The sequence below is a fragment of the Carassius gibelio genome, chromosome B5 (assembly GCF_023724105.1).
Source record: "Carassius gibelio isolate Cgi1373 ecotype wild population from Czech Republic chromosome B5, carGib1.2-hapl.c, whole genome shotgun sequence".
Lineage (NCBI taxonomy): Eukaryota > Metazoa > Chordata > Actinopteri > Cypriniformes > Cyprinidae > Carassius > Carassius gibelio.
The window spans coordinates 12,211,981-12,236,501 of NC_068400.1; the positions used below are offsets into that span (position 1 = coordinate 12,211,981).

The 24,521-nt window shown below is 36.0% G+C and overlaps 3 protein-coding genes across 5 annotated transcripts in view; 2 read left to right on the top strand and 1 right to left on the bottom strand.

The window, feature by feature from the left end:
- Positions 1-1,181: 1,181 nt before the first annotated feature.
- lrp13 (low-density lipoprotein receptor related-protein 13) lies at positions 1,182-14,201 on the top strand. The gene is given in 18 exon segments (XM_052556277.1): positions 1,182-1,323; positions 2,281-2,359; positions 2,361-2,505; positions 2,590-2,723; positions 4,519-4,699; positions 5,573-5,756; positions 6,096-6,308; positions 6,806-6,989; positions 7,120-7,321; positions 8,485-8,649; positions 8,783-8,983; positions 9,325-9,850; positions 10,354-10,481; positions 10,559-10,667; positions 10,745-10,978; positions 11,543-11,864; positions 11,927-12,035; positions 14,035-14,201. Coding segments are annotated over 18 exon segments (3,321 nt in total). The 3' UTR covers positions 14,098-14,201.
- Positions 14,202-16,519: 2,318 nt separating this feature from the next.
- rchy1 (ring finger and CHY zinc finger domain containing 1) lies at positions 16,520-21,317 on the bottom strand. 2 transcript variants are annotated; one of them, XM_052556579.1, is made up of 8 exons: positions 21,201-21,317; positions 20,667-20,786; positions 20,234-20,349; positions 20,005-20,083; positions 19,822-19,925; positions 19,234-19,263; positions 18,371-18,491; positions 16,520-17,126 (listed from the first exon to the last, which is right to left on the bottom strand). In XM_052556579.1, exons 1-8 carry the CDS (start codon positions 21,252-21,254, stop codon positions 16,941-16,943), a joined length of 810 nt encoding a protein of 269 aa, XP_052412539.1. In that variant the 5' UTR covers positions 21,255-21,317; the 3' UTR covers positions 16,520-16,940. The 2 variants fall into 2 exon arrangements, with proteins under 2 accessions (XP_052412539.1, XP_052412540.1); XM_052556580.1 differs by having other exon boundaries at positions 21,145-21,242.
- Positions 21,318-22,520: 1,203 nt separating this feature from the next.
- The window catches only part of kcnv2b (potassium channel, subfamily V, member 2b), a 172,954-nt gene continuing 170,953 nt past the window's right edge, over positions 22,521-24,521 (top strand). The window contains exon 1 of one of the 2 annotated variants that reach the window (XM_052556592.1): positions 22,521-24,506. In XM_052556592.1, coding sequence (XP_052412552.1) covers positions 23,208-24,506 — 1,299 coding nt within the window. In that variant the 5' untranslated portion in view covers positions 22,521-23,207. The remainder of the gene's footprint in view (positions 24,507-24,521) is intronic. The other variant, XM_052556591.1, reaches the window with a different exon arrangement.

Genomic DNA, 24,521 nt, shown 5'->3' on the forward strand with positions numbered 1-24,521 from the left:
TTTTGTTATATAATGAATTCTTAATATTAATTAGGCCTATTAATTTTTTGTAGTAAGTACAATTTAATATTATAAAAAAAAAAAAAAATATATATATATATATATATATATATATATATATATATATATATATATATATATATATATATATATATATAAATGAATTAAACTAAACAACATTTTATGTCTCTTAAACGTATTTTCACTACTAAATCTGTCATCGCTCATTGGTTTGCTGTTATCTGATCAATTAAGCTGCATTGACGTCAGCTGTTCTCTTGATTAAAGCGCCACATCTCGAAGCGAGACGGTTTGACCATGCAGTCATGTGTTTGTTTGTGTTGCTGAATGTCGCTTCAGGGATCTTTCTGCTTCTGAGAGGTCAGATACGAGTCTCACATTAACCTTCAGTCTCCGCTTTACTTTTTTAAATCGTTACATTACTTTAATAACAGCTGATACCTTAACAAAAACTATACAATTATGTGTAGACCGTGCTTCTAAATCTTGGTAGTATTTGAAGTAATGTCTTTAATTTGTGTTCATTTAAATAGAAAATGAATTCCAAATGACTGCTTTTCAGTATAATGGGAATCTATGCTGAGATTACATGAGATTCATTTGCTTTGGCTTGTTTGTGCTCTAGCTGAATGTGTGCAGGCTGCAGTTGCTTCTGATCGTGTTCCCCTGCACTGCAGACTGGGCTTCAAACCCTGTAAGGATGGATCTGAGTGTGTGCTGTATAGAATGTGTGAGAATGACTGTCCTGACGGCTCTGATGAAGATGAATGTGCTGCGGTTTGTAGCATAGGTATGTTTTTATACATTTTTATAGAGGACCATTTTTGGTCCTCAGACTGATTTTCAGGGGCCTAGAATAAAGAATAAATTTTTGGTCTCAAAGTTTTTAATTGTAATTTGTACTGCATATTAAAAATTCCATCAGTTTACACATTTTTAACATAAAACATTTTCAACAACATAGGCCTAAACTAATCAGTCAGTTATTAAATATGCAAGATTTCTGTACAAAAAAAAAGAGACAATTCATTAACCATTTGCATCTATTCTATTCATATAATCATATATATTTTTTATGCAATTATTCAAATTGCGTCGAATCAATAAATATATTCATTGTGGAAAAAAAATTGATGCTCATATTTACTAGTTAAGTTTTGATGAAAATTTTGGATGAAGTCAACTGCTTCAAACTGGACGAGGGCTGCGGTCATCGCTGTGATAAAAACCACTGTATCCCAGAATCCTTTGTCTGTGACGGAGAGGCAGACTGTGCTGACGGCAGCGATGAGGCCAGCTGTGGTAGGGGATGTGACTGTGAATAGAAACATGGGATTTAAAAATGTTTTTGTCCATTACAATGTTGTTGATATTAGTAACTAAAACTATCAAAAAATATGAACTGAAATGAATTTAAAAAAATGGAAAAATAAAACGACAAATTTTAAATACTTGTACATAACTAATGAAATGTTTAAATAAACAAAACTGAAAAAAAAATAAAAAAAATGATTAAAAATGATTTATAACAAAATTACTGAAACTTGATTTGAATTAAAAATAAAATGGAAAATATAAATCTAATATATTATTATATTTTGGGGGTTTATGGTATTTGTTCTATTAAAATGTTATTGTTACCTAAAACTATAAAAACTATTCTCATGAATTGAAGAAACATTTTAATTAAAACATAAATGAATAAAAATATGAATATTAGATTAAATATTTAAATTAAAATTAGAAATATTGCCACAGCATCTAGCTGAAAATGTTTAACTTAACAAAACTGCATAAATATAGCACATAACAGTTGCTAAAATTATAAATGGAAACTATATACAGGTTTTTGTCCATTGGTTTTATCCATTACAGAGTTGTTCACTGAAACTACTCATCATTCTTACAGTATGGACTATATAACAACATAAATAAAATTAATTTTAGATAAAAAAAGAAACAACTAATTAAAATTAATAAAACTGCAAATAAATAAAAACTAAATTTAACTGATAAAAATGACATGGCACAAAAACATCACAAATGAAAACTTGAAATATAAATGAAATCTAATTCAAAGTGTTGAATACTATATTAGTATAGAAGTAATCCTACAATAATGCTGGTCCATTTATGTATAATGTTTCTGCAGGTCTAAGATCAGCTTTAAAATAGAGAGCAACAGAAAGGTTATGAATTTAAGAATCAAAAACATAAAGAAATATCCATCATGATAGTATGACCCGTCCTGTCCCGCAGGTGAGGAGAGCTGCAGCAGTGCTGAGTGGCGGTGCAGCAGCGGTCAGTGTGTTTCGGTCCGTATGCGCTGTGATGGACACCTGCAGAGATCATTCAGACGAGGAGGACTGCGCTGAACCTCCACCATGCAGCACACAGCGCCGCTGTCCGGAGAGTCAGGAGTGTCTGCTGGACGAGTGGATATGTGACGGAGAGATGGACTGCAAGGATGGCACAGATGAGAAGGTGCACTAGGAAACCCATGCATTAAATGACCAAAGGCACATTATTATACATTAAAAAATTATTCAAGTTTTGACCACCTTTCAGAACTGTAAGGAGTCTCCAGTGCAGTGCGGTGAGTTCCAGTTACCATGTGCCTCTAAAACACAGTGTATTCCTAAAGCCTGGCGCTGTGACGGCTCTGAAGACTGCAGGGATGGAAGCGATGAATTTGGTTGTGAGTATAAAAAAAAAACTGAAGCAGGCTGAACCCAGAGAAGACCCCAGGGCAAGTTCATTTTCATTAAACCTTAGAAATTATTCTAAAGTCAACAAAGTCAGAATTGACCCTGTTTACTCTTAATGCATGTTTTGGATAATTTAAAGGGGGGTTGAAATGCTTGTTTTCACTCAATATCCTGTTAATCTTGAGTACCTATAGAGTAGTACTGCATCCTTCATAACTCCAAAAAGTCTTTAGTTTTATTATATTCATAAGAGAAAGATAGTCTGTACCGTTTTTTCCTGGAAAAACACGACCGGCTGGAGGCGTGACGTGTGGGCGGAGCTAAAGAATCAGGAGCGCGAGTAGGCTTTTGCGTTGAGAGCGTCTGGAAGCTGTGACATTACCGTGAGGAAAAAACCATCATCCAAAACAAACCATGGCTAACAGTCAGATTCAGCCGTTTATTTATGATCCAGAATCAGATCCGGAGGCTGAAATTTAACAAGAGCAGCATCAGCAACGACGTCTCTATGTGGTATGTACTGAAACTGTATATATTTGCTTAGCGGTTTTGGAAAATGACTAAGTTCCACTTTATGTCGTTTTTTTTTTTTTTTTTTTTAAGCTGTACATGTGGAAAGTGCAGTTTGATGACAACATCGCATGTTGTTTACTTGATGTGCTTACGCTCTGATAGCTAAGTTAACAACACAGAGATATTTGAAGCAGTTTTACTCACCGCCTGCGGGTCCAACACACGATCGTGACCCTTTTTCATTGGCACTGCATTATCCTTAAGAAATAAACAATGTGCAAATCCGTCGTCAAACTGGGCCTTGTTTGTAAAACAAGCATCTTCGAAATGTAGGGAACAAACACAAACACTTGCAAAACTCCGTTGATGCTCTGTAAAAATAAACTCCATCCACTGGTCCCTTAATGCTGTTTCTCTTTTGGTAATCTGTGCAGGGTTGTCTTGCCCTGGCAACCAAAAAATACACTCCTTTTGTGACATTTCAGTCTCTCGCTCTGATCAGTGATTGTCTGTTGTGCTCTCAGTGCTCTGCTATACGGGAGCGTGCGCTCTTCCGGCAGAAGTGCGTCAGGACACATATAAGGACATTCCGCTCCATCTAACGTCACACAGAGCCATACTCGAAAAAAACTTTCCAAAACTTTGTTCCAAAAATACTCCTTCAAACGTACAACTTAATTTTTGAAACTTTGTCCATGTTTAGCATGGGAATCCAACTCTTTAACAGTGTAAAAAACTCAGTATGCATGAAATAGCATTTCACCCCCCCTTTAACAATTGTCCAACCATCTGTTATAGACTTTTTTCATAGATATAAAGATGCTTCTAAATTAAGAAAATAACTTTCTCTCATTTAATGTCTTGTTGGGCTCAGAAATGTCTCTTATTACCGAAGGAAAAAGTGTTTTGTGTTTATTACAACTTTCAAGTTTAAAAAGTGTGTTTGGGGTCAGGCCTGTAGACCGCTATGAGGTCACCTCTGTAAAATTTTCATGTTCAAAAATACAATTTGATCTCTGAATGACTAGTTTGCTGTTAAACTCATATTGAAAGTCTGCATGTATAAATCAGTTTAATTCAGAATGTTTATAAAAAAACAATTAAACCACCATTAATTCAAAAGTGCTTAATGTTTATATAAATGGATTTTATGTCCACATTTTGATGTTTTTCTGTATTCTGCCAATTATTCCTGTGGAATGGCTGTCAAAATCCATTTATAAATGGGGATTCTTCAAAAGAATCTGAAGCTGGTGTGTGTTTTGACCGGTCTGAGTGTGTCCTGTCCTCTTCATCTGTTCCAGTGTGGTTTTTCGGAGTGTATGGACCCGTCTCAGCTCTGTAACGGAGTCACTAACTGTCTGGACGGTTCTGATGAAGGAGGGACCTGTGACACAGACAGATGCTCTGAACAGTCAAAGTGTGCACAGGACTGCCACAGCACACCTACAGGCACGGTATGATCTCCTCTTTCTGTTCATGTCAGAAAATGTCTGATTTGAATATTTAAAAAAACTACCAGTCATAGAATTGACTAATAATGTTAACTTACATTACAGTTCAAAAGTTTGTGGACGAAAAGATGTTTATAATGTAGTTGAAAGAAGTCTCTGCACCAAGGCCAAAAAACTTTATTTTAATTCATTTTAAAATATAATTTATTTCTGTGCTGGTAAAACTGCAATTTTCAAAAGCCATTATTCTAGTCTTAAGTGTCACATAATCAATCATAAATAATTCTAATATGCTAATTTGCTGCATCGGACACATTTCTTCTTATCAAGGTTGCTTAATGTTTTTGTGGAAACAGTGCATCCTTTTTTCAGAATTCTTTGATGAATAGAAAGTTCAAAGAAACAGCTTTTATATGCTATTATAAGTGTATTTACTGTAATTTTAACATTAAGCACATCCTCGCTGAATAAAAATAATTGGTTTGGGAAAAACAATTCTACTGACCCCATACTTTTGAATGGTAATTTTTTTTTTTTTAATTGTCAATTGTTTCAAAGATAATATAACCCTAATCTGCTAAGAATTTGTATGATAGAAGAAAAACATTTTCAATAAATTTGATGAATACTCTGCATGCCCTCAATGACTCTTAAAAAGGCATAAATGAAAAGTATTTGATCAATGTTGACCAGTTGGTGGCAGTAGCAACCATGTGAACATACTATACACATTATGTAAATAAGCTTCATTTCAGTATAGTACACCAATATCAGATGCAACCTCTCACTTTGGTGCTTGGCCCTTTTATTAATAAGCAATTAAGCAGTTGTTTACCATTTTGTGCTTCCTGTCACTGCTTTTATCTTTGTCTATAGCGCTGTTGGTGCAGGATGGGCTACAAGCCTGTGGATGATGGTGTGGTGTGTGTTGATGTGGATGAGTGTGTTGACCGTCCAGACTTGTGTTCACACTACTGTACCAACACTTTGGGCTCATTTGAGTTCTCTTGTAGCCACGGTTATATTCTGGAACCTGATGGCCACAGTTGCAAAATCACAGGTATATGCATTACGAGCAAGAGCAAATATATATTTATTCTGGTTGTAAAACATAGGCCATGTTCAGAATGGCATGCAAATGGAGTCGTATACACTCTATATTTGTTTTTATAAAATGGTAAGACTATGCATTAGGCAAGAAAATGTAGTATGCTAAATTTTATCATGCTACATGTTCAAAAAATTGCATTGCGGGCTAGAATATGAGTGTTCATATCATGAGTATGGCTTGAATACACAATGCACTTTCAGAATATAACAATATTTCTAATACACTCATGCAATTGAAGGTGTTGAATTAGAGCTGAGATTCTAGTTGAGAGTTGTGCTCCTGTCTCAGGTGAGCCGTACCTGCTGGCGTCTCTGCAGTCTGAGGTCTTCCTGCTGGGTCTGAGGAGCTCCAGCCTGGACGTCCTGCTCTCGTCAGAGAAGCAGTTTTTCCTGTCTCTTGACTATGACTGGCAGAAGCAGAGAGTGTACTGGATCAACTTCTATGCTGACAACATAAAATGGTTGTCACTGGATCAGAAGAGTAGAGGAACCCTTATTAAAAGTCAGTGTTATTGTTAACTACAAGTACATGCATGTATAAACATGCATAAAAATACATTCACATGTGTTTGTGTTTGTATATATCAAAATTGTTTTTTGTAAATTAAATTAAGATACAATATAAATATTACATAATAAATTTACATGTAAAAAACAAATGAAAATTTGAAATGTTTCCTTGGCAACTAAATTATAAAAAGGTCAAAAGCATATACAAGATTAGTTTTTAACTAAAATAAAATATAAAAGTATGTTATAAAATTGTGTGTGTGTGTATATATATATGTATATGTTGCTTTGAAACTATCTGTATCGAATAAAGCCCTATATAAAATACAATCTGATTTGATGTTACACACTGCCTGACCATGACTAGATGGGTCATGATGCAGAAACACAAAACCTTTAATTAAGGCTGGTCATGTATTGATGCGTTAAAGTTTTGACATCACAGAATTGGGAATGACCTGTAAGCATCACTCTCTCTATCTGTTTCAGGTAACAATGCAGACAGTCTGGCAGTGGACTGGGTGGCGAGGAACCTCTACTGGGCCGATAGTGTCAACAGGCAGATCAATGCAGTGCAACTGGACAGTGATGCCATCAGAACCACAGACCATGTGGTGATCCTTGGTGAAAATCTAGGGCAGCTTCGCTCCATCGCTCTGCTGCCACAGGAAGGGTTTGAATAATAATGCTTTTAAAAGTGACCTTTTTAATTTTTCTTTAAAGGGCCATCACTGGGCACTACAAAGCAAGAGTTGTAGCATGTTACTTAGGTTGTAAATTTGACCCTGAAATTTGTCTTTCAGAATTATGTTCTGGTCAGAAATTGGGGACAAGGCTCAAATAGAAAGAGCAGGAATGGACGGTTCACACAGGCGTGTGCTGGTCAGTCACTCTCTCCGATGGCCGGTCAGTTTGACGGTGGACTCCATCCATCAGAGAATCTACTGGGCCGATGAGAAACTCAAGTGCATTGGATCAGCTGATACTGATGGAGGAGATATTCAGGTAGTGGATATGTCCACCTCAACATCTCAGAAAATGTCTAATAGGGAGAAACATAACATGATCTGCTAATGTTTACAGTTTCTTGTAGAATGTTTCTGTCCATCAGTCTAATGTTATGAGTCTTTTAGATGGAGTGGTGGATGAAGTACACAAATCAAGTAGCTGAGTACAGACACCCTAATCAAATTGTAATTTTAGAAACTTAGATTTTTAGAAATATAGAAAAATGATTGGAACATTGTTTGTTAAATTCAAGTTTTTGTTTTTTTTAAATATCAAGCCACCAGCACCAGACAGTGAGTTGAGCATATTAGCCTTCTCAAACACGATTTGAGAAAATTTCACAATATAAATAAAAATATGTAAGATAAATGTGTTGTAAATATTCAATCATTTCTGTGTGAAGAGTGGAAGCTGAAGCGTGCTTTGAAGGACATGGAGGCGCTAACGCTAACTCTTGCATTTTTTTTTTTCTTAAGAAACTTGAAATGCGCCATAATTTTTCCTCATCAAGGTTAACTGTATGTGTCATTCAGAGCTGCAAAGTGCCTACCTTTATTTGTGTGCACTCACAATATCAAAAAAACCGTTGTGCTTTTGTAAAATATAGAAAACTGTGTGGCTTTCTGCAGTCTTGATCTTCAGCAGGAAATACTTGCAGACACAAATATATTTATAGAGTGCTATAAAATATTACTTTAAAACTAAATAAAAAATTTTTTTTTAAACTTTCAATAGCCTATGTAATCTGTCAAGATGCGTCTCTCTCTAAATTTTGTTTGTTCGGTTTTGTTTTTGGGCCACTGTACCAAGATTGTATTTGCATGCGGAACAAATAGCCTACAGCTGCATTTTACTGTGACGCTGAAAAATAACTAAAGGTTAACGTCATAATATTTTAAGAATTAGGTCAAAATTACAACTATAGAGTCATGTTATATTGAGTGAAGTTAATGTGAAAATTACATTTTTCCCCCCCTCGCCAAAAAAACAACAACAATTGTGTAGGGTTATTGATGTTTTTGAAACTCTGATTGATTTCATAAGGCATTCTTTGTATTAAATTGTTCTGATTTTATTTCAATATGCATTTAAATATTTATAAATTAAATATATTTATTTTAAAAACATTTTTCAGACTTTCCAACTTCAAAATTTCGCAGCTCTTGCAGATGATGGAGACCCCCAGTCCATTCTCAGTGTCTGTATTCAATGATGAGGTCTACTGGTCTGATACCAAAAGAAGCACCATCCAGAGAGCTCACAAAATCACAGGCAAACAGCACAAAGTCCTGCTCAAACGTCCCGCACAGCCGTTCAGTTTGAAGGCAAGTATTCCTGAACACTGTGATCATCACGATCAAATTAAACGTTACAGACATTTGTAAAATACAGGCTGTATTTGCTTTCTTCGAAACTTGCATGTGTAATCAGGTAACATCTGCTTGTGTGCATCTGCAGGTCATTCATGCACTTGTCCAAGTGGGCGTCTCTAACCCGTGTGCTTCCCAGCACTGCTCTCACCTGTGTGTTTTATCCCGGGGGTTGAAAGCCGTGTGCAAGTGTCCTCCTCAGTTGCTGCTCGATGAAGATGGACTGACCTGCTCCAAATTTAAAGATGCGTCCTTCCTGCTGTTTCTTTCTCCAACTGCAGTCACACAGGTGTCACTTTTCTAAAAAATAAAATCACTAACTCAACATGTGCATGGATGCATAGTGTTGCTTCTGTATTGCTTCTCTACCCATAAAATAAAATGTCTTTATTAATCTCAGATGTATTTCACAACACACATTGTCTAGCAGGTAATTGCAAAAAGGTTTTGCACTAAATGCCACATTTTTTCAGCAAAAATAATTATAGCTGTATGAATTACTGATTTAGTATTTATGTACACACATACATACACACACACAATAGCATACAGTAATTAAAAAAAGATGACTGTGATTAATCGTTTGACAGTCTAATACACATTAGTACTAACACATATCATCTCTCTCAGATTTATTTACAGAACAGACACACCGACAAGGACCTAAAGAACTGGCCTGAACATCAGCGTTTTGACCTTCCCAGCATGAACAAGTCAACCATGTTAGATTTAGTGCTGCGTGACCTCACCCTCTACGTGTCCAATGGTGGGCAGCCCGTCGTGGGGCTCTTCAAGATGAAGGACACTGCGCTGGTGCCTCGTGGGAAACTGCTCCAGCTACATAAGGACTCGCTGCGCACGTTCTCAGTGGACTGGATCACCCTGAACGTTTACTGGAGCATGCAGGTCACCTCACCGGATGGTGCACACACCAGTGTGATGACACAGGATGGTGTCGGAGTTATTGAATCCATTGCTTTAGACCCGCCCAGCGGACGCCTCTGCTTCTCAAACAAAGTCCAGGAAGGTCACGTGACCCAGTTGGAGTGTGCCTATATGAATGGACAGAACAGGACAGTGGTGTGGAGTAATTCAGTCCGGCCAACTTCACTAATCTTGACAGATGAAGGGAATAAACTGTACTGGGCTGACACTGGTATGTTTTATATACTCTAATATGCATATGCATTTATTTGATGAAAAATACAGTAAACCAGATATACTGTAAAATTATTAGAAATTAAAAATATTTTCTGTTGAATATATAAAATGCAATGTATTCCAGTGATGCAAAGCTGAATTTTCCGCATCATTACTCCAGTCTTAAGTGTCACATGATCTTTCAGAAATCATTCTAATATGATGATTTGATGCTCAAGCTCAATAAACATGTTGAATACAGTATATTTAGTCAAAATCGTGATAAACTACCACTCAGAAATTTTGGGTAACAATCTAAATAAAGCAAAAACTTTTTCAACACTAATAATAACTATTATTAATAATGAGCTACAAATCTATTTTAGAATGACTTCTGAAGGATCATGTGACACTGAAGACTGGAGTAATGAAAGTAGAAAATAGTTCTTTTAAACTATAATTTCCTATATTTTTGACCACATTTTGTGTGCATGTGTATATACACATTCTTTTCTCTAGGTCTTGCAGTAATTGGTTCAGTTGCCATAGATGGTTCTGGATACAAGGAAATAAAGACAGAGGAAGGCTTGATGGCATTTGCTTTGGTTAACAGAGTTCTTGTTTGGATTACTAAAAAAGGTACTTTTGTAAGGGGAAGTTTTGTGCTCTTCTGTGGGGGAAAACGTTATTTTTTTTACCTAATAATCCATCCATTGTTATTTAGACTCCACTAAAGTGTTGGTTTAGCGACGATGAGCATACAGGGAAGCTGTGGTTTGAAGTGGACGCTGACATCGTCAGTCTAAAAGCATTCGCAAAGTCAAGACAAAAAGGTGAGGAAATAATTACGCAATGACATCTTACATTTCTGTAAATTATAAAGCATTAATTAGTCCATTTCATATTTCAGGCTCTAATCTGTGCTCTGATGGAAATGGAGGCTGCAGTCAGCTCTGTCTTGCGTTCCCTGGAGGAGTGACGTGCCGCTGTGCCCATGATCACCGTCTGGTCAACGACACAGACTGCAGTCTGGACCCCCGCTGCCCTGGAGACAGCAAACCTTGCCTGAGTGGAAACATCTGTCTACCTCTGGAGAAGTTCTGCAACGGCGTCGCCGACTGTCCAGATCATTCTGATGAGAACTGTGAGGAATCGTCAAATTCTAACCTTCTGGTTTTAATAAAAAAATGTTTTGGGGAGGAATAAGTTAGCTTTACTAATAACTTGGATTATTCTTTCGTGGTTAGCTGTTATTGGGGTGTATATTTGCACTGTGAAGAACATGCGCAGGTCCTTTTTTACTCCAAAATCAAATAATAATACAGGAAAATCTCATTTTGGATAATGCAAATATTCTTAATGGTCCCAAAAATAGGCTTAATTTTATTGTGGGACAATTTAGGGAATTGTTTCTTTATGATAATTATATATATATTTTTGCTTAGTCTTGCTACTGCAAAACAACGCAAAAATATAACAGTGTAATTAAACACCCATAAACACTCAAAACGTACAGAAAAATTTAAAATAAAATTTTGCACAGTGCAAATATTTATTCATGAATTTATTTAAATGACCGTATTCAATGATAACACACAATGATTTTTATTTTATATCTAATTATAAATTGTAAAAAAATATTCATTCAACAAGATTAAACAGGATCTATTCTATATAATAAGCGTGTTCTTCTCTTTTGACTTCTCAGGTAGTCTAGATACACAACATAAAAATGTCCGGCTCGATCCTAAAGCGTTTCGTCCAGGTTTGAGAGAGAAGGTCAAACCAGAGGACATGGCGTCTGATGCATGTGGTGCTATGCTGTGTAACAGCAACGGTAAATGCTCGACCCGGAGCGGGGTGACGGAGTGTGTCTGTGAGGCGGGATACACTGGAGAGCGCTGTCAGGAGCGTTCGAGCGGGGACACACAGGGACCGCTTCTGTACGGGATAGTTGGACTGTGTGCCGCTGTGGTTGTCCTGGGGGTCATCGTCGGCATCATTCAGAGGAAAAAAGCCACAAACCGGAGGTACACCGTAATCTGCTGAGTTTCATTTACTTTTACTCCAATTAAACAGTGTTTGTGTTTAGGAAAGCAGCACAGACTGTGGATGTGCAGGAAACAGTCATGAAGGAACTACAGAGAAGACAAGAGTCATCTTCAGCTCAATCTAATGGAAGAGAAGCTGAATTCTCAGAGGTATGAAATAAGAGAAATTAAAGAAATAATTACATCTTGCTAGTCCAATGGATCCTCTGCAGTGAACAGGTGCCGTCAGAATGAGAGTCCAAACAGCTAATAAAAACATCACAATCCACTTCTGGTGGAGTGAAAAATTGAATGAAACAAAGGAACAAATCAATCAATAACTTCAAACCACTGCTTCAAGCTGAAATGAGTCAAAAAAAAGTTATCATCTGAGTCTGAATCAGGAGAGAAATATGCACAGATCAAGCAGCTTTACACACAAAAAAACAAATGTCAGTGAATTTTGATGTAAGAGGACCACAGTGGTGGACTTTTTCACTGGAAGAAGCATTATTCTAGATTATGGAATCATTTTGAATGTAGTCAATTGTTTATAGTTAAAAGACATTAATAATGGATGTTTCTTACAAACATGACTCTTTTCATTTCACCATATGTTAATTGATGGACTGGAATAGTGTGGATTATTGTGATGTTTTTAATCAGCTGTTTGGATTCTCATTCTGACGGCACCCATTCACTGCAGAGCATCCGCTGGTGAACAAGTGATGTAATGCTACATTTGTGAATTTTTTTAGTTTTCATGTTTATTTTTGGGTGAACTAAAAAGTGCTCATTATCAAAGATGGTGTAATTTGCTGTGAAAATCCTTGATGAGATTGAGAAAAAAGATTTTTTTTTCCCCTCTGTCTTTAGGAAGATGTGGCAACGTCTATGGATTAGCTTCAACATCACGGCTGTAGCGTCTTGGTTTCTTTGAAATAGTCGTTGCATTTTGTAAAGTCAAGTTTGTGCAATTACCTTCTGTACCCTCTGTAGACAAACTGTTTCATAACTATCATTCTGTTCAATTAGTCTAAAGGCAAAATAATATGAAACTTCCCAACTTAATGATGATATCTTAGTTTATCACATAAGTACTCCAGAAATTGATTTGGCCACAGCACCACATTGTAAACCTGTCAAAATGAAGGATTAAAGTCAAGTTTTAAGAAACCTGTTGTGAAATTATGCTCTGGACCACAAAAAATATGGGAAGGAAACTTTGCCCCCATCGACCATATCACATCAATACTGCAACAAAGAGGTTTAATGCATCTTTTTAATGCAAATATATATATACATATTTGTCCATTTAAAATCAGTTTTCTAAAATGTGGTTAAAATGAAAATAACTTTTGCCAGCCTTTCAAGCATCAACCTTGGCTTCCCAGTGGGTTTACCTTTACATAAAGTTGAGTTTTCATGATAAAATGTTAATTATTTAAAATTTAATTTAATGTATATTTAACATTATTTTTATTTAACTTAATATTAAATAAGTTTGAAATTGAATTGTTTAAATGTAGCTGAAGTAATGTTGAAGTTAATAGTAAAACTTTAGTTACTTATTAGAATGCATAATACTAGCATATTGGCTCTTTAGTAATATTTCTAAAGCACATATTTATGGAGTTAGGGACCGCACCAGATGCATTGCTCAAAGAACAGCCCTGACTATACCTTTAAAGTATCTCCGGTTTTCTGTTTGTGGTTTTATTTCCAGTTTGTGCTTTGTGTTGATGTAAAAATAAAGATTTGACCCCTTTCCTGCTGTGTTCTTGTCCTCTGACTGTGGATGTTTCAGTCATACTGAGGCTGGTCTGATCATGTTTTCACCACTGGCATGATTAATGTGCTTTCTTATAAAAACATTTGAGGGTTTTACATGAATGAATCTTCCCCATAAGAGTTCACAATGACTAGATTCGAAACAAACGATTGGGTGTGCCACCTCCTGGTTCTATTTCTTGAAACAAAACATGTTTACTGGAATTAACAAGTACATTTTTGCTAACCCTATGATCTCTTCAGAGTAGGTCTGACTTCCGACTGCAAACCATGAGTGAAATTACAGAGAAAAGGAACATAAACATATCAAAGATTTGACACCAAATGTAAATTTTATAATTAAATTATATAAATATGCATGGCTCCGTTCCGCTTTCAGTGCAAGACTGACGAACTTGGAATATTCTTGCATTTTTCTGCGGAGTTTGAACAAGCAGGGTAATATTTTACCAGTTTATACTTCCATACCCAGAGCACATATGATTTTAATCATGTGTTATTTAAGCAATGTCTTATTGCCTATTATTGATTGTTTTTTATTATTAAGATGAACGATTTTCATTCTCTAACAGGGAGAGACATTTAATACAAGATGGATGGTTTGGGACTAGCACTGTTTGGAATTTTTTTAGTGTCATTCACGGTTTCCAAACCGGTAAGATGATTATATATTTTAATATTTACAGTCAGACTGTGCATTCACAAATTATGCATGCTTAGGGATTAGAATTAGATTATAGGTTATTTTTAATTATATTTATGTTAACCCAAACTTTATTCTATTTATTGTGTCAATGTAAAACACTTTGAGTTCGCACCTTGAATGAAATGTATGGTACGAAAATAGTTGCATGTATTACTAGTGGTTATATGATCATCTAACACTGTAATCCTGTTTAAAACCCATCTAAAGATGTATTTAATAAAGGCTTTGATACTTTATAATGACAATACTTTTGGGGTTTTTATTTTTTTTATTTTCTTTTAAATTTGTATATTTTGCATGACTGTACAGTACTTTGCTGCTCTACAAATGAATTTTGATTTGCATTTGGAACTTATTGATAATTTATATTTAACCCTCCGACAGGTTGTTCTGTATCAAAAGTGTACAGCATCCAGTTCTGAATCCTCCGAATCAAAGGAGTCGAGCTCTTCAGAGGAGGCCACTGAACCCAAACCCACATTCCGACCCACTGAGCTGAACACCCTGGGACAAGACAGCCTGCACCAAACCAACAACCCTACCGCACAACCAGGCCTTCCACAGACCACACTGGACCCTTCCCTCACAGGACAAGAGGTTGTGGAGGAGTACAACTTGACTATAACCTATGTTGTGCCAGTTTTAGATGCTGAAAGAGTTGTGGCTCTAGATGTCCCCACTCCAGAACGAGGTCACCCGGTCCAGCTCACCACTCCTGAGCCAAAACCTGCCCGAGGAGATAACATGTAATTACCCAGCATGCTGAATATTTCCTAGACTTGTCTGTTCTCAAAAATGTGATGGTTACCTTCGTAAGAGGTTGGCCAACCTTGTATCATCCCCACTGTCTTTCAGTAGCATTTTCCGGTTGATTTTAACTCTATTCAGAAATACAGTAGAAAACTTCGAGCTAATGCATTTGTCAAAAAGCTGTCTTTTTATTTACATTTTTCATTCCTGTTATTAGATGAAACCGTATTTCTTAAGAAACATGAAATGGCTTTATAAAGCCAATGATAAAGCATTTTGCTTGTTAGACAATACGTTTTTCAGGGACTTCAGAAAGTAATAAAATCATGCAAAATAATAGTCAATTTATTTCATATTAATAAATCACAGAATCATGTCTTTTATATGGGGTTTGCCACCACATTTTGACCATGACCATTATGTTAAAGGATTGTAAAAGGTTCAGTACAAATCAGTGTTATTTTAGTATCATTATATACCATTATATTTTTTTATATTTCAAATTCATTTTATTTTTCTATTTGAATTTTTTTTTTTTTTTTTTTGGTGCTTCTTATTAGATTTAGTTTATTTTAATCGTTTTATTTTAAGCAAAAATGAGAAATGTAGCTGAAATAAACGTCCCACTTTTTAATTCAGTTTATATTTATAATCTTTATATTTCAAATTACATGTTACTGATGTAGGCTCATTCATGAGGCTGAAGTTGGCCACGTGTAACTGTTTTGAGGACAAAACGTGACGCTTCATGTGCGAGGCACAGTCGCAGTGGTCATTTTTACAAAAACAAAAGCTCAGGGCAATGCGATACGCAGCATTGTAAAAATGCTTTCTGTGAACACGAAGCTGGAAAACATTTACCCAGAAAGCATTTGTGTTGAAAATTGGGGAAAATTGGAATATAAGATGCATTTTTTAAGTTACATTTATGACTCAAGATCTCCACTGAAATGTTATATATATATAATATAGCTTGTGTGAAAAAGATCATCACATACTCTTAGATCAATGGTTCAAATGATGTTTATTATCTATAATATAGCCGCTTGGGTTGAAAAAAAGCACAGTGTCTGCATGAGCTTGCATTTCACAGCACTTTCAGCGATGGTGAGCTCGACATTTACTGCTGTCTGCTAATCACGTAGAGGTCACAAATGACCATAATCGAGTAACTGCAGATGTTATTATAGGTGTACAATATCAGGGTGGTGCAATCTAACGGTTCATGATCAGGGCTGGAGACTGAATTGTGTCTGGTCTGAGTAAAGTTTTACCACCATTGTATTTCAAAGCAAGGTGCAACAGAAGTACACTTTGAAGAAGAAAAAATAAAAAATAATTTCATTCTCAATAATGCCTTAAGGTCAGGCTCGGGAATAACCTGAGAGAAACATTGAGCAAATAAGAATGAAGCAATGTGATCATTTTATTTCTGTAATACATTTGTTTGTTGTCCAGCATTAATCAATAAATAGCATTAAATAATTCTTAAACTTAAAACTGTTTGTAAATGATATCCACTGTCCCTGAAGGAATATCAGAGCCCATGTTGATGAATTATATTAACAACACTTTTCCAACCAAACATGTTCTTGACAGATATTAAGGATTTGATCAACAAAAGCAGATAAGTTTATCCTCTTAGCACAGAATTACCTTTAACATTCTTTATGACAAAATGCAATTAAAGAGCCCTCAAGTGTGTTCTTATCCTTTTTAATCAAGCAAGAAAAATAAGAGAAGTTCTACAGACTTGCGAGAGGAGCAGTAAGGGAGGACAGCTTGTATTCTATATATATCAGTTCTATAAAAGTTTCTGATCATAAACGTCACTCGTGGTGTTCTGTGTTGGGCTCTTCTTCAAGTGTCTGTTCTGCAGACTGTTGTGTGTCTACAGGAGGGGCCGTGATCAGCCCCCCGTCCTGCGCAGTGTTGTAAGAGCCACAGGAGCTGCACTTCATGCCCAACACATGGAAGGAGACAGTGCAGCGAGCCTGGCAGTCATTGCATATGATCTGTGAACATAAAAACACATACATAACAAATGAAAATACATGAAAAAAAGAAATCAAATTAGTTCAAATAATTTTTTAAAATTTTTAAATAAAATGAAACCAACTGAATTAATAATGCTAGCTTTATGGGTATTTATATATCATGACCCACCCACCCTTTTTTAAATTCGCGATATTTTCAGTTATAATTCTAATTTTTGTAAAACAGTAAAAAATACTATATATTTTTTAATAAAATCAGGATAAATTAAAGGCAAATTCTATCATGAGGTAAAAATAGTAAAAAAATATATAAAAAAAGACAATTACAGAGGATGAGATTCTTTCTTGAAGAAAGAGAGAAATGTTAGGAAAATAATAACCTGAAAACAATTTTTTTTAAATATAGAACTATAAAAATAAAACGCATGCAATGGGATCATTTTATTTTATTTGTGCTATAAAGTGTTTAGCAGTGCAAGGTTGTGGGTTCAATTCCCAGGGAACACATGTTAGGTAAATGTTAGCCTGAATAAAGTCACACTGTCACGCTGAATAAAAGCGTCTGCTAAATGCATAAATTAATTTTTTTTATTTTATATAGTATTTGTGTCATGTCCAGCATTAATCAATAAATGGCATTAAATAAATAATTAATAAAAGAAAAATATGAGATGTAAAAGTCCTTAAAAAGTTTTAAGAGATTATCCAGAGTTGTTATTATCAACTAAAACTATTATTAATATTTGTTTTTCTTCATCGAAATAAAGGTGAAATAAAATATTAATAAAAACAAATTGACAAGAAACTCAAATTAAAAATAGAAATGTTTTTATGTCAACAAAACGGGAAAAGTTCAAAGAACTAAAATTACTAAAACTGAAGAAACTGAAAATAAAAAAGTCAAACAGAAATAAAAACAAAATCTAATTAAAAATGTCAAAAGCATTCAAATAAAATGAAAACTGAAATACAAAAAAAAATAAGAATACAAATTATAGCATATACATAATTCTAAAATAACACATCAGGGGATACACCTTATAAATGGCCAAACAAAACTACCAAAACCACATACTGTAAGCTAAAATAATAATTCTGAGCTTCACAGTAAAATGACCAAAGTAGATATTGTCATATCCACATCTTACAGACTCATAAAGGAACATTCACCTCTGCTTGTGTTTGCAATGCTCCTCATTTGTATGCTCATTCAGATAAAATGTCTGCTAAATGAACATGTAAATGACATTGCAATCTCTTACTTTGACTGTAGTGTCCTGGTACTCTGTGGGCATGGGAGTCTGGGCAATCTCCTTGTCTCTCTCTTCCCAGAACTCCTTCATGTTGAAGGCTGAATGCATACACAGAGGACAGCGGTAAGCTCTGCGGGACAGACACATAAACTCATCTCTCAACATTACAAAATTATCATATAAGTCAGGTTCATAGAGTGCTGTGAGAATCAAAACCTGTAGACACAGTTCAGAGGAGCTGATGCTGTATATCAGACAAGGAAGTGTGACACTTCTTAACTTCACACAAATGTAAGTATGAATTATGGCTGGGCGATATGGCCTAAAATCAAAATCTCAATTGACTGAACACTTTACCTCGATTATGTTTATTGAACAATAATTTTATTTATCTTTTTTTTTTTGCCCTCGCAGTTCATTGTACTGTAAATATACTCATATATTAAAGGTGGAATATGTTTTTCTAACAAAACACATTCCAGTTTTGTTGTAAAAAGCTATTTGCCGTCAAATACAAAAGTTGCCATGCTAACCTGCTACTGTAAACAAAAGCTTGCAATGTTAGCCCCGCCTCCAGGGTCTTCTGATTGGTCCACTGTTTTGAAACTGATATTGATGGGCGGCACTGCGAGTTTAAATTCTTTAAGTGCGCCAGTCACACTACGATCATACACGTCTGTATAGCGCCTACTACACACGCGGTAGTATGTTTTCAAAGGGGAAATCATTAATAAAGTTAAAAGAAACAAAATATCCGACATGGGAAAATTACATCAGTCGATTAATCGTCCAGCCCTAGTATAAATCTATGCACAATTAGCAACAAGTCATTAGAAAAGAATTCAGTAGTCACAAAAAACATCACTCCTTACCCAGTTCTGAACATTTCCTCGAAGCATGTTCTGCAAGCAAAAAAGAAAGTGTTTTTATATTGAATCACATTTGATAACACATGCATCAGGGCTGAAATGGCTGCTGTGTACAACAGTTAGCGCAAGTGAGAGAAAAGTGTTTAGAATGTTTTGAATATGGATATTTTTCTTACAAGCTACAGGAGGCCTTTATTTCACCCCTCGTAGCCGTGCATGGCACATTATATTATGGATGGATGCACTTTATTTGGCTACTTTTGGATCGTTGAAAAAAAAACACCCATCCACTGCCATTATAGGGCTTGGAAGAGCAAGGATAATTATAAATATAACTCTGACTAGATTTGTCTGAAATAGAAAGTCTTGTACACCTAGGATGCCTTGAGGGTGAGTAAAACATGGGCTAATTTTCATTCTTGGATGAACTATTTAATTTGTTGAAGAGAGAATTGAGACTTTTAAGACCCACAAAAACCCAGACTTTAAAATTGTCATATAATGATAGTCAAATAAATTTAGTCCAATGTGTTGAAGAGTTTAATAGTGGATACACCTAGTGTGTTATTTCTAGCACAATCAGACACTCACTTGTGTAGCAGATGACCGCAGGGGAGCACATGAGCCCCTATTCTGGACGTGTGGATGTCCTCCATACACACAGGGCAGTTCTGCCTAGAGACATTCTCAACACACTGAAACCGCAGGCACTCATTAATATTTCACTACTAATAAACAAGTATCTTTCAAAAATCAGGAGAACACTTTTCATACCTTGTGATTGTCTTTAAGATCAGTCACTAAACACAGATTGCACTTTGTACAATGGAAGTATTTCTCTCTTGGGCCAATTCTAAGAGTAACAGAGGAGGTCAATGAGAATCTTACAAAAAAAAAAATACAACTGTATAGCTTCGGGTTCAGTACTGAAGACCCTTCAAATGTGTACGTTGTTTTGCATGAAAGCGTGTGCTGAAAGAATAAAAGTAAATGTCATGCACACCTGCATATCCCGCAGGGCTGGCAGTGGTACTGCTTCTTGTCTTTATCAAAGAGATGGCAAATGCCACAGTAATACTCCCCAAACTTCACTTCACACTCTTTACATATCTGCTGAGACTGAAGAACACAGAATGCACAAGAGCTTTAAATGTTTCCAGAGCTGAAAAGTACAGAAAAAACATTAGAAAAGGCCTGTATTTATGACTGTTACAATTTGTTGCAATTCGACACTTTAATGACCCATGATTTATTATTATTGCGTTTCTTTCAAAGCTTTGGGTAATTTTTCTTGGAAATACATATCACAATGTATTTGTTTTTGTGGCTTATTAACACCCAAAAATATTACCCAGACATTACAGGTTGTGCGAAATTCATCCAAGCAAAGTATATACAGGTATATATATATTTTTTGAACTTAAATATGACTTTACCTCTTGTATAGTGTTGCATGCTGCACATTTGACCTCTCGGACCTTGAACCGGTCCATCTGATGGTCCTCTTCACCATCATGACAGAGTCTGCAGACATAAAACTTACCACAGCAGGGCGCCTACAGAGAGAGACAGACCACAACAACACATTTCACTGCAGCTCTTGAATAAGTCCAGTTAGTAGCTCCACTGTAGGAGCTTACAGCAGGAACATCACTAACATCAACAGAACCAGAACAAACCCTTAAACTGGCTGTTTCGTAGCCCCTAACAAGCAGAGAAACGAGTCTAAACTAACATATCGAATTTGTTGTCTTTAGGGCAACAGTAATTAGATTTTAGTTCATAAAATAATCGTATTTTAAACATAAAAATCTGTCAATAGGCCTTCAGTGATGTAAATTCCCTACAGTTAGCTGGTATGCTAATTAGAATTGCTTCAATCAAACGTTTCCGTGCGACCAAGCAAGCATTTACCAAAATAATTATGCCGTGCGAAACACAGAGTTTACATGTCATTAAAAGACGCTCACTTTTAACAAACAGCTGCGAACGTAGTGCTCACATCCAACTTGTGTGGCAGCCATGTTTCACTGGTAGAAAACTTTATTTAAAAGTCCTTCATTTACATCAGTGTTCGGGGGTTCTCGATCTATTATATTGAATTAAAGAAAGGAAACAAATATATTAGACTATACATAAAATTAATAATGTATTAATAAAATTAATACATTACATTAAATAAAATATTAATATTTTTAATATATTACATATATTTTATAAAATAGTTAATGTAAGGCCAAATGTATATAATGTGTAGTCCTAAAGAAACAAAAATATGAAGAAAGTTGTCACAAGGCTTATATCTGAGTCAAGCATCTAGTTTAAAATCTACATTTTTATTATTTCTTTGTATTATAATAATTTATTATTCATTTAAAAATGTATTCATTTAAATGTATCATTGTTAATTATATAATTGTGTAAATTGCTCCAAATTTAAATTCCATTACATCATATTTTTATGACAGCAGTAATAAACAGAAGCTCAACTACCCCATTACACTAAATCATTCTGTCCTAGATTTGTATTATTGTTTGATCTTTCATTTTATATAAAATAACATGCATTGCTAATGACATTTGGTGAAAAATAAATAAATAAATCAGTTATTACGTGACCTGAAAACTGCCAAACGGGTCCATTTTGGGTGTCTTGTCCTGACCACAGTGACAGACGGTGCAGCATCTGCCCGGCTAAGCTTAAAAACTTGCCCATTGTCTCTCCCTAAATTATTGCTTAATCTGATCTACTGTGAGTTAAGAGTCTTTAAACCACTGAGCGTAAGTATATTAATATTACATCTGAAAGCATGATTTGTTAAGCACTGCTTATGAATGTGATGTTGTAAAACTAGCTAACATGTTCAAGTTTGATTTATTTTTTCTCAGATGCCCTTGAGATCTGGAGACGTGGATGTGTTTGATGCATTTGTTATATGATTATTTTGTACATCGATTCTATCTTGCATCCTGTGCTGCTTTTATGTGGGAAAAAAACTGTTTTGCAATATAAAGAGATATAATTTGATAAAATTCAAACCAAATCTCCACATGGTAAAATAGGTAAGTTTTCTCATAAGATCAGGCTTTAACTTAAAGGTCTTAATGACCCTTAAGGTTACCTTAAGTGACTTTGTCTGGCATTATCTGTCCTGCTCTTTCCATTGATTACAAGCTTGATTCATGTCCATTTGAATTAGTTTTGATTTAGAAGGCAGATAAACACACTGCATACATTATTCAAAGAAATATATATATATATATTCATGATTTGGTGTCCATTATAAGTGGTGCTAAATTATTAATAATGCATGCAATTGATTTCTAAAGGATCGTGTGGCACTGAAGACTGGTGTAATGTTGCTAACAATTCAATATATTATTTATTTAATGTATTTAAACAGAAAACAGTTATTAGATTTTATCGTAATAATATTTCAACATATTACTTTTTAACTGTATTTTTTCATCTATTTTATTAACTATGTACATGTAGAAAATACCTAGTTTCTTAGTTTCATTCATGAATTCCTTCACATCCGCTAATTCCTGCATCTGTTCTGCTTCTTGTTTAAATGTTACTATCGTTATCCTCTGGTAAATACGACACCCCATCTCTAACTACTGTAGCTAAAGAACCTCTAGTTTAGGATGAGTTTACGAATAAGTATCTGGGTGTTGAAGGGGGTCTTAAACTCATCCGTAACTTGGTAAGAGCATTCATTCATTGACACACTGCAAGCGTGCCATTTCAAAGAATGCAAAGCAGACGTCACTATAAAGAAAAAGCTTAAAGGATAATGGCATTTAAGTTGAACTCTTAGCTCCTTATAGAGAGCATTAGGGCTCTGGCGCTGCTTCCTGCTGGCCTCTTTATACTTAAATAGGGTAGATTTAACCTCGGTAAAGGACTGAGATTTACAGACGTATGGTACACTAGCTATCCTCCTCGAGGAGGATAGCTGAGGACTGAAAGGATGTTCAGCTTTCAGAGAAACAGGAGACAGAGCCTTTTTCCCAACTGCAAACTAGCAACCTCAGAGTCAACAGATGATGCGGTTCCATTCGCTAAACAGTGTTTGCTGAAACAGTGGAGCTCTTTAGACGAAATACAGACAGATATCTATGACATCTTTGGTGAAGATGAGGAGGCTGAGAAGCATTCGGAACCAACGATGTGGTTTACAAGCGCCTCACCCAGCAGGAATTGCACGCTCAACCTCAACGTTGGTGGAAAGTCCTACCGCATCACCTATAAAATGGCAGCAAGATACCCACAGAGCAGAATTGGGCGTTTAGCCACCTACACGGACCTCAACATGAAGCTGAACCTCTGCGACGACTATGTGGTGAAGGACAATGAGTATTTCTTCGACCGAGATCCAGACGTCTTCAACAGCATCTTCAACTTTTACAGAACCGGCGTGCTGTGGATCAAGGACGAGCTTTGTCCAAGGAACTTCTTAGAGGAGATCAATTATTGGGGCGTTCGGATCAAATACTCGCAGCGGTGCTGTAGGATCCTTCTTGAGGAGAAACACGACGAGTTGTGCGAACAGCTCAAGGTTCAGAAGGAACTGGAAGCAGAGGTGGATGTCGAAGAAAATGAGGAGGCGTTCAATGAAATGTTCCTCGGCGAGACAAGACGCTCTCTCTGGAGCTTCATGGAGAAACCGTTCTCCTCAGTACCTGCGAAACTAATGGCGGTCGCCTCCAGTATGTTTGTGGTGGTGTCGCTGGTTACAATGACTTTGACTACGGTAGAAGAAATGGAAAACATGGCATCTAATGAGTTTAGTGGAAAGACATTTGGAGAGTACATAGAGACACTGTGCATAACCTTCTTCACCGCTGAGTACCTGCTGCGTCTAGTTTCTACCCCAGACATCGGTTGTTTTGTTAAAAGCATGCTGAACGCGGTTGACCTCATGGCCATCCTACCGCAGCTTCTCCAGTTCGTGCTCGAAAGCTTTGAGACCTTCCATTCTGGGACACAAACCACTGACATGGAGACTGTTGGTCAGGTGAGCAAGGTGGGCCAAGTGTTACGAATCATGCGACTCATGCGTATTTTCCGTGTTCTCAAACTGGCGCGTCATTCGACGGGGCTCAGAGCGTTTGGCTTCACGTTAAGGCAGTGCTATCACCAGGTGGGATGTCTCTTCCTCTTTATCGCCATGGGGATCTTCACATTCTCCGCCATGGTTTATACTGTTGAACACGACTTCCCTCAAACCAAGTTCACCAGTATTCCACATTCTTGGTGGTGGGCATCTGTAAGTAAACATTAT